This window comes from Dioscorea cayenensis, chromosome 7, assembly GCF_009730915.1.
Source record: "Dioscorea cayenensis subsp. rotundata cultivar TDr96_F1 chromosome 7, TDr96_F1_v2_PseudoChromosome.rev07_lg8_w22 25.fasta, whole genome shotgun sequence".
In the NCBI taxonomy this organism is placed as follows: Eukaryota; Viridiplantae; Streptophyta; class Magnoliopsida; order Dioscoreales; family Dioscoreaceae; genus Dioscorea; species Dioscorea cayenensis.
The window spans coordinates 24,508,462-24,519,331 of NC_052477.1; the positions used below are offsets into that span (position 1 = coordinate 24,508,462).

The following is a 10,870-nucleotide window of genomic DNA, read 5'->3' on the forward strand; positions in this document are numbered from 1 at the left end:
TTGACTTTATTGGTCTTGGAAGATCAGTGTGTACGAACACAAAGAAACCTAGTGGATTTGGCTACTGCGTGCAAGCATCATACTTAAGTAAATCAAGAATAGCAAAGGCCTTTCTCACGAAGGGTCGACAAAGTCCCAGTCATTCTGTCTCATCTAACCCAGACAGGAAGGTTATAGATGATGAGAAATTCATATAGGTGCTCAATGAAATGAAAGCACTCAAATCAGCAGTTAGTACCAAATCGAAAATAGCCTAAGACAACAGCGTCATGGAAAGGCAGATAGTCATACCTGATGTACAGGTTGATTTCATCCCCCTCCCCCCCAAGAAACAGCCTACATGTTTCTCACGCCTTGATCAGTTAGAAAAGATGACTCTGTCTGTTTTTCTCAATACCCAAATTAACATGTGAGAGCTATCTAACTTTGAAATAGTCCCATTAGTTTGAAATAGTATGCAATATTGTTGTCATTCATGTGTGATTCCCATTTGAAGTTCATATATTTCATGCTTACAGGCTATCATTATTACAAAACCAAGTGGTATCTCCATAAGTATTTAGTTATTTTGATTACAGTTTACTTTTATCACAATTTGTGCTTCCATTTAGGTACTGGGTCAGTTTTTTTAATGATGTATTTACAGTTAATATATATTTGCATTTAAATATTTTTATTGGATATTAATCGCATATAAATTGTCTTACCTACTAATACCTAAACAATCGTTTAGGCCAATAGCTACAGCCATACTTGTCGTGTACATTTGTATGCATTTTTAGATGGCAAGCAATTGGTGTCAGATGACGTCGTCGATGTTTTCATCTTAATATTGCTAGATGCAATGAAGAAGCACCCAGGTCGTTACAAGATATCTGCTACCATTACCAGACCGCATATCCTTGCCTTATCCAAACAAAAGTGTTCTCCCAAGGGGATAGATGACTTGATTGCCCCTGATATGCGTGATTATCCCAATGTGTAAATGGTGATTATGCCATTTGTGCTTAGCAAGCACTACCACCTTGTCATGCTGGGCAAGGCAAAAAAAGAATACTTTCATTATTTCTCACTTGTAAGCATTGTATATGATGAGTCAGCAAATGCTATGGTAATCTCTGAACTTTGATATCCTAATCTGTTTTGAGATTCCATTTGCATAATTTGGTTACCATCTTGCTTGTAGCACACATTATTTGACATATACCTATAGTTGAAGCTAGACATTACCGAAACAAAGTCTTACCATCTATCACATGTGCGATACTATCCACAATAGAGGAAAGACAATGTGGATTGCTCCGTCTATGTTATGTATTTAATAGAGCAAATATTACATGTAGATCAGCTCTATCTTCTCCACGGTGACGTCCCACAGGTGCGCCTATAGTATGATTCATGAATATTAGTAGATGGTATTACCTGTAACCCGCCAAAGAAGGAGGATCCTGCCCCCATCTCAGATGAACACACCAAAGATGACGAAAGCTCTACGAAACCAGATGAGAATTTCATAGTCACAACAGATGCTGCAAAATCACAAGCTACAAAGCCACAAGATCGCATTAGATGATTACCTCGGGACTATAGATCAATAAAAGAAAGGATGCTATGGTCGTTTATGTGTCTTGTATGTGAATGAAATGTTGTGTATTTCTTTTTATACACAGTTATTGTACTCCATCCATAATTATTAGATTGTGCATAAACTATTTTAAAATTGTTATCGAACTCATACTTTATCCATAATCATTGGTAGTTGGTTACTATCTGTGAATAATGCTTGTCATTATATGAATACATTTACAATTTTATGAACAAGTTTAGAATTGTTCTTTACCGTTTACATTTCGACAGTATGTAATGAAATATGACTCAGTAGCATCATATTTTACATGAACAAGTTTAATATTTATTTGTCACTATAAATATTAAGCTATAGTGTTCAAAAACTTTCTTCCATTAACCTTCATAATGTGAGATGTTATACTACTTCCAAAAAGAAATGTTTAGCTTTTGTCACATTTTTTTAGTTTGCGATAACTGCATTACAGTTAGCTCTATTATGCCTGACTTCGTGACAATGACTGTAATGTAACTCCCTCAAGTTGAATGCTTATGATTCAATCCTCCTGCGTCTTGGGCACCCATGTCTTTTCTTTGCAATAGGTGGTCAAAGACGTAGAGGTCTATAATCATCTTTTGGTTTGTTATCGTCTGGTATGGGAAATATTGGGCTTGCGTATGCTGCCTTATATGAAGTGACTGTCTGAAATTCATCCACAAAAATGGTAACGTTAGTATTAGTCTACATGATCGATGCACAAGCATGTCGACACAATAGACCATAAATTTGCTAATGTCGGCATGAGCATGTCCTATCACATAAATTAACAGAGTTGCTATAGTGGTCATATAACCTCATATTGTTCCCCATTTGAGTAGCTAACTACAAGGGACCTACTTTCCTCTATCATTTCCTCGATCTTCTTGTAAACCACAGGACAAAGATGGATGCCCCATTTCTCACATTGTTAGTGCCGATCATACCGTATGTTCATTACCTTATACCTATAACAAGTATTAATTAGACCAAATGTAAACAAAGATGTGTGGATTCTGCATGTAGTAAAACAATACTAAATCCAATGGCTTCGTAACCATAGAGTAATGGACATAACTAAACAAAATAATAATTTAATAAACACATAATTAATATAATAAAGAATAATCAATAATATTAACCAGGAAAGACAAATACCAATGATGAAACTTCAAAAGTAATCTAAAACCCTGGCAAGTAATCAACAAGAGTGATAAGTATACAAAAAAAAGTAAAGTTGATGACACCTAATGGTGATCCTGAATAAATAAACTATTCAACAATACAGTTAGGAAGTAGACCTGATTAAGTCAACCATATTGCATATAGGAAGGTGGTGTGCCTCTCTTATCCACACATTGAAAGATTCAGCAATGTTCGAGTACATCTCACCCCATCGGCATCCAAGGAATAAGTAAATACACCAATGCTTTAAGTCTGATTTTTGCAACAACCAGTTATGGGCATGCGCCAAGGTGAGCAAGAGTTTGTTTATAGCATCGTCATATTCTAAAGATGTGCAGGTGAGCAAGATTTTGTTTATAGCATCGCCATATTCTAAAGATGTGTATGCATATGCTACACGTACAATCAAGCTCCAGCACTCATCTTTTAATACCCTTCCTAGTTGGCTATTTGATTTTAAGAAGTTCTCTTGAAGATGTCATAGGCAGTATGCATATAAGGAAGAAGTAAACACCCTGGCAATAGCATTCACAAGGCCCTTGGATCGATCGAATATGAACATAATGATCTTGTCATAGTCATCTTCACCATACAATGCATCACCTAATGTCGATATGAACCACATCCAGTTATCATCAGTCTCACTATCCATGATAGCAAATACCAAGTGGAATAATCCTTTATTTGCATCCTTACTTGTTACACCTAAGAGTATGCCACAGTATCTCTCAAGTAGTGTGCTCCATCAAGAAATAGCATGTGTCTGCATCCTTTCAAAATCCATCAAGACAAGCCCGAAAACAGAAAAAACCACGTCTAAATCGCTCACCATCCTTATCAATGATCACAATACTTCCTGGATTAGTTTCAGCTAACTTTCCCACGTACTATAACAATGGATCATAGCTTGCTCTATCACTTCCATGGAGAATTCCTCGTGCAAAATCTTTACCCATCCAGGTCTGTTTGTATTACAAATGAAAACCTTGTTCATGCAATAAATCCCATTATATATCCACTGCACAGTACAGAGGATGATCCCGGAGTTTTTGAATTACATGCCTACTAACCCAATTCTTTGATGTTTTTGGATATGCAGTTGTGTCGATACCTCCACCACAAGTATGCACCCCTTGGGTTGTTTTGATTCTAAACGTTGGCAGGTTGCCATCTCTTGAGGTATGGGCACGCCATTCATAACCATCTGCATTACATGTCACAGTAACTTTCTCTTTATTTTTTTATGAACTAAAAGTTTAAATTCCGCTTGATAGCATGGTCACACAAGGCTTCCTTGAATTGTGTTTCACTTTGATAACATTGACCAACTGCGAACATGTCGGGTTCAAAATTGCTCGAAGAGTTAGATATTGCTCCCCTAAACAAACTTGATAACTACATGGGGTATTGATTAAATGCAGTGCTTTGTGACAAAGTCTCCCTGATTACATCAATCTTTTTAAGCTAATGCAAGACGTCGTCTTGTGCCATCTGGCATTAAATACTTCACCCTCATACGGGTAGCTTCAAGGCTGCACCGTTCGTGTATTTCATCTACTATTGACCCCCATATAGTTAAGACAGTGAAGTGTAATACATAACTCTCTCCCTTATGCTGCGCAATACTATAAAATGTATCCATTTGCATCAACAACAACTAATGTAGGTGAGATAAGGACTAAAATGTTCATTAGCATATACATTATAAGTTACACAAAAGAAACACCACTACAAGACGTTTGTTGTTTGCACTTTCTTCCCACTGCATGCTTTCACTCCCTGCCAGTCTTCTACACCTAGGCCATGATCGACTTTCCTCCCCGCTAAGTTAGTCTTCATATTGAGAAGTGACTGAGTCCATTCTTACAAAAAGATTGAGTATAAAAGCAACGGGAACAAGAACCTTCTTCTACAAGACGAAAAGGACAAACAACCATACTTTGATAAGACTTAGCGTCATTTTTCCCCCTTCCTCTCAAAAGCATGCAAGGGTATTTTCGGGATTTCAGAATATTTCACTGAATAGAGTAACGACAAGGACAATGTGGAAAAAGAATTAAAAGGAGGGACTGGATAGTATGGCCTTTAGTCAAAAGGAATGAATGGTATATTTGAAAAGTTTCAGGGACTAATAAATAATTTATCTAAAAAAAACCTAAAATTCTAACCCCCTAAATTCTAGCCCCCAACATTGGGGTAAGAATTCCCTTATTAAAATACCTTTAAAAAAACCCCTAAATTCTAACCCCCCGAGATTAGAATTCCCTTATTAAAAATTAATATATATTAATTAAATCAATAAATTATTATTATTATTATTATTACAATTATTGTTATTAAAAAAATGAAAATTCTAACCCCGGTATCGGGGTTAGAATTCTCTTATTAAAAAGAAAAAAAACTAAAATTCTAATGCTGGCATCGGGGTTAGAAAAATTCAAATAAATCTAAACAAAACTTGAAATGATTATTTATTTAATATATATTAATTAAATCAAATAATTATCAAATTTAGATATTATTTTAAATATTTAATTATATTAATTAAAATTAATGATGATATTTATAATAATTAAATATTTTAAAATATATAATTAAAATTTGAGATTTGGTGACTTACAACAAAAATTAACAATAATAACAACAACAACAATAGCAACAACATCATTGATAAAATAAAAAATATATATCTAAAATTTTCAACTTCACAACAACCATAATATCAATATTGTCGTAACTAAATTATAAGAAGAATTAACAAGAACAACACCAAGGTTTAGCAACAACTAACAACACAAACATTAAATTACAATCTATACAAAAGATAGGAGACAAATATTCTTTTTTTTAACACCACCACAACAATGATAATAAGTTATAAATACTATAAAATTAACTCATACATTAATTGGAGAGTTGATCATGAATATTATTCCTAAGTGTGATCATTTGTTTGAGTGTCCTCATTGGTAGGTTGTTGCCATACAAATGAACTTTCACTATCATCATCTTGAAAGCCACATTCTCCTTCTTGAATTTGGTTGATGTCTTCAAGGCTCTCAAGAACATCCAAATCATTATTACCCATTCTACGAATAAAATTATGGAGAGCAAAACATGACCATATAATTCAGAATTGAACCTTCATAGTATACTTGGTCATATTTTGTAGGATTCTCCATCTTGCTTTGCAAACTCCAAATGTTCTTTCTATAACACTTCTCAAAACTCGAGTGATGATAGTTGAATACTTTGTTTGGAGGCCTAAAAGCACGAGACATCCTAAATTGTGGAATGTGATATCTTGCACTTTTTTTGGCAGGTAGAGCTGAAACATGACAAGCTTAGGAGGTTCAAATACTGAAAAAAAAAAAACAACAACAACAATAATAAAACAAAGCCATTCAATTAAGCATAGTCATCCCACCCAATGCCATTTTTATGGCTATAGCAATGTGCACTAACTATCTAGAAGTATACGAGGCATTACATATGCCTGAGTTTTCTATATGCATTTTGAGAAGTTCATGGGTGAACACATGCGAAAAATCCTAGCTTTGCTGCTAGCAAAGAGTTCTATGAATTAACAACTACAAATTCAATGATCAAACTTAAGCTATTCATCAAAGGGCATAACAGTATAAAATAAAGAAAATATTGAACCATTCACTATATATATTGTAATAAGGAGTTTAATTACTTAATCACAAAAATAAAGGATGTAGAATGTTTTCATGGAATTATATCATCCATTATTAAACAAAAGCAAGCCATGACTTATCCTTATTGAAGATTCAAATTATTATCTATAAACATTACATGAATGCTTGACCTTGTTTTTGAAGTCAACTAAGTTGCACAATAATTTAATTAGTGCATCTTCTCAACCACAAGTTCTTATTATAACACAAACACAAAACCACTTCATGGAGACAATTTAATATAATATGCATAATATATATACAGGCAGAAATCTTAATGTCACAAGAGAATTTATATATACATGCAAAAATCTTAATGTTACAGGAGAATTTAATATAATAAAAACTGAATGCGCATGTAAATTTGAAGTTTTTTATATGTGCATGTGTATATATATATATATATATATAAAGCAGCAAAAGGCAATCCAATTTTAAAATCATAAAATCAAATTGCAAACATACTTGACATTGTAACTAATGAGCAATCTAACACAACATAATCAGCTAAAATTTGAGAATTTGATTGTTCTTATGGTCCAACAAATGGTCATAAGATTGAAGATGGCAAACTCTGAAACAATACTTGATTATCAACCTAAAATTCAAGAGAAAATCCAACGCAATAGAAAAGCGCACACCACGGAAAAGAATAAAAAAAACCAAGAGGCAACGAGTGAAGAGACTTGGAAAATACCCAATCATTTGAAGTTCGTCTGATAATAAATAAACTAAGAGCAAAAGCAAACATAAGAACTAAGTATTCTTTGAATTTATGTTAATACACAAGAGCATATTCAAATCAATATGTATTTAATTATACTCTAAAGAAAAACTACAATCTCAAGTACAGAACATTTAACCAACCACTTGGCAACAAACTTTGGGCCTGATTCTCATAAGCAAAAGAATTAGCTCAAAGAACTCACCTTTGCTTTTCAGAGTATCACAAGCAACAAAGAATCCAATCTACAGATGACAAACTATATATAAAGTGGATGAATTCCTTGTAGCTAGGCAATGTGGTACTAAACTTTTAGTAGGAATGTTTTGAAACAATATGGGCCTAAAGAATATGGGCCCTCTAACACAAAATAGCTCTCAAACTAAGTCACAGTTGTGTTAGAACTGTAAGCATGGCGAAATATATATTTTTGTAAAGAGTTAGCCAAAGAGTTATCATCACACAACCCTAGAGCGACGAAGAAAGAGAGACAACTCACCACAGATCCAAGCATTAGAGCACCCCCAATTTGCAACACTGCCGAGGACCTGTGAATGAAGCTCAATTGAGAAACCAGGGCATCGAGGGATCGATAGAACGGAAGAGATCTTGGAGAGAGAGAAAGAGCAAAAGAAGGGCAACAACTGAAGATAAATCACACGAGATCTACCTTTAATTTTCGCAAAAACATCACTAGAGTCCGATCACAAAGCTCTCCTCTATCTAGATGAAAAGGCTTGATGAAAGAGGTAGAAGCAAGAGGTAGGAAAAGAGTGTCAGAACTAAGGGCGTTAATTTCGTTATTTGTTGAGGGTAAATTGGCAATTGGATCACACCAAAAACAGCTTTTCATAAGTGTTTTTTTTTAAAAGCACCCCTTTACCAATTTCTCAAAAAAGCTGAATTTGGGCTTTTTTAACAGCTTTCCCTTTTATAGAAAAGCCAATACAAACATTTTTTGCTCAGGAGCGAGTAACTTATAAAAAAATGCTTCTAGGCTTCCTAGAAGCCAATCCAAACAAGGCTTTATAAACAGTAATTAAACAGTACCACTATAATGTTTCTAAGGTATGTATATAGTATTTGCATAATAATAATATTAGGATGATTTACCACTATATCATCAATTGTTGTCACAATTATATTTTCCGTACAGTTATTTTTGCCTCGGCCGTAAGTCTTTATTCTGTTTTCATCTCAGCCGTCCGAAGATGTTACAGAATCTGATCAGAGGATCAGACGGTGATAAACCCTCTCAAATCCCAGTTTCTATACCTCTCAACGACGCGAGAGAGAGAGAGAGAGAGATGGCGGCGTCGTTGAGACCGGCGATTCTCCGGCACATCCGGCTCCCTGTCCGGTCACAAGGCCAGCCTGTGCTACCCTCATGGCTCAGCTCTATCCGGGCGATGTCCGGCCATGGCGACGACCACCTGACTCGAGAGGAAGTGGTGGATCGGGTGCTCGACGTCGTTAAGAGTTTCCCCAAGGTCAACCCTTCCAAGGTTTGCAATTGAACCCTAACCCTAATCCTTGTTTCAGTGATTGAATTCGAGTTATGATCTTCATGATTTGGTAGTACTTCTTCTTCAGGTGACAGCGGAGGTGCATTTCCAGAAGGATTTGGGGCTGGACAGCCTTGATGTAGTGGAGATCGTGATGGCGCTTGAGGAGGAGTTCAAGCTTGAGATCCCAGACAAAGAGGCTGACAAGATCGACTCCTGTCCTCTCGCCATTGAGTATATCGCCAATCATCCCATGGCCGGTTAGCCATTACATCTCTTCTTCCTATCCTTCTCTGTTCTTAGAGAGGAGGCCCCTGTGTCTTGTTGCAATAATTTGCATTGTGGAAAAAACTTGTTTGATGTTTCACACTCGAAAAAACTTGAACTTTTTTAAAAATAAATGTTTAGCCTTTATTGTTTGCAGTGATAAATACTTTGATTAAAGCTGCTGCTGATGTTCACTGTTTATCTTTGGGATGTTTTCTTGATGGTTTAATTCTTGGTGTTGATGAATTACAATCATAGGATCAATGCACTTTATGTTCTTATACACTGATTGTAAGTTGTTTTGTCAATGCAAATTCTGATCCTTTATGTACACCTTCACCTGAATAAATGAAATTCAACAGATTACTTGAGATTATTGTGTTTAACATTGGATTTTAAGTAGTTATGGAAGGATAGAAGAGAAAAGTGAACTGATTGTGACATAGAAACTTGAGTTTGAAGAGTCTGTAAAATGCCATGGCTGAAGATTCTCTCTATTTTTCGCCACTTTGAGTTTCACTCAGTAACTTGAAGCATGATAAATGCCAGGATGTAATCGGACACGGTTTAATTAGATCGAAGTTATTGAGTGTTAGCTATCTATGGAGGTGTTTTGGTGGGGTTGGTGTATGGTTGTATTTACACTATTTTGCATTGGAGTTGTTGTTTTTGGGAAACTTCTTTAAAAGGTTTTCTAGCCTACCATGATGAATTGATCTGTGGACTGGATAGTGACAGCAAAAATCATTTGAAGTCATATCAAGTAAAAATCCTCTTCTGGACTGAGTATATGATAGGTCATAGTGTATCCCTCTTTTCCTTCCCTATTTGGAATCGTAACTCATCATGTGACTTGCGTGGTGTTTGATAATCATTAGCTAGCTCATATTTGTTGTCCCAGTGTTAATTCAATTCTGGTACTTCAAAGAACTAATTAGACTTATATGGAGTTTTTGCATTCTCTTGATTTCATGGACAGATAGCTTGTTCATGTAAGTTGCTAACATTATTTTATTGGTGTGCAAAGAAAACTTGTCATGATATGCAGCAGCCTGACATATATTGTTGTTTCCTCCAGTTCTTAGGTGAGCCACTTCCCTCCAAGTAAGAATTAAAGTTATAATCCCCCTTTAGCAAGTAGACTGAGTGATGCTTGGTACTTGTAAAAATTAAATTAAAATTGTGCCCTTTTGGGACTAAGATATGTACCTAGAGCTGTTTGGAGCCATAGATAAGTTGTACTTCAAAATTTGTAATGTCTGAACTCTGAAGAGGATTAATATCACCTTATAGTTTTCAATGATGATCTAGAACTGTGAAACAATTTGGTAGAACATGTCTTATCAATTTCATGGTTGATTGTGTTACATGTTAAACACAACTTTGGTTTTATTAGCAATGTGTCTAAAGTGCATACAAAATCAAGGACACGATGTAACATAATTTGCAGCTTATCAAGTGCAATTAGGGTTGTAAACGAGCCGAGCTGAGCCGAGCTTTGCTTTGTTCAAGCTTGGCTCATTACTATTTAATCGAGCTTGAACTCGAGCCGAGCTTTCTTCGAGCTTCATTTTTTTATGTTCAAGCTTGGCTCGTTACTATTTTAACCGAGCTCGAGCTCTAATCGAGCTTCTTTCGAGTTTCATGCTCGAGCTCAACTTGTTAAGAAAATTCGAAGCTTAGACTTAGCTAGCTAACTTGATTAAGGCTTGACTATTTTTTTTTTATATTTTATTTTTTTATTTAGTAAACTTATTTAATGAATCATTATCAAGTGTGACTCAACTCGATTTGAGTTTGATTATATTAATGATTGTTACAAATAAAATTGTAAATGATACTATAAACGAGCTTTTAATTATACAATAAACGAGTTCTTCACAAG

General features: G+C 35.1%; 1 protein-coding gene across 1 annotated transcript; it reads left to right on the forward strand.

The window, feature by feature from the left end:
* Positions 1-8,476: 8,476 nt before the first annotated feature.
* LOC120265540 (acyl carrier protein 1, mitochondrial) lies at positions 8,477-9,110 on the forward strand. Its single transcript, XM_039273479.1, has 2 exons — positions 8,477-8,718; positions 8,807-9,110. Exons 1-2 carry the CDS (start codon positions 8,521-8,523, stop codon positions 8,981-8,983), a joined length of 375 nt encoding a protein of 124 aa, XP_039129413.1. The 5' UTR covers positions 8,477-8,520; the 3' UTR covers positions 8,984-9,110.
* The last annotated feature ends 1,760 nt before the right edge of the window (positions 9,111-10,870 follow it).

Coding starts and splice junctions, on each gene's coding strand:
- LOC120265540 (XM_039273479.1), top strand. CDS start 8,521: ATGGCGGCGTCGTTGAGACCGGCGATTCTCCGGCACATCCGGCTCCCT. Junction 8,719..8,806: donor CCAAGGTCAACCCTTCCAAG/GTTTGCAATTGA, acceptor CTTCTTCTTCAG/GTGACAGCGGAGGTGCATTT.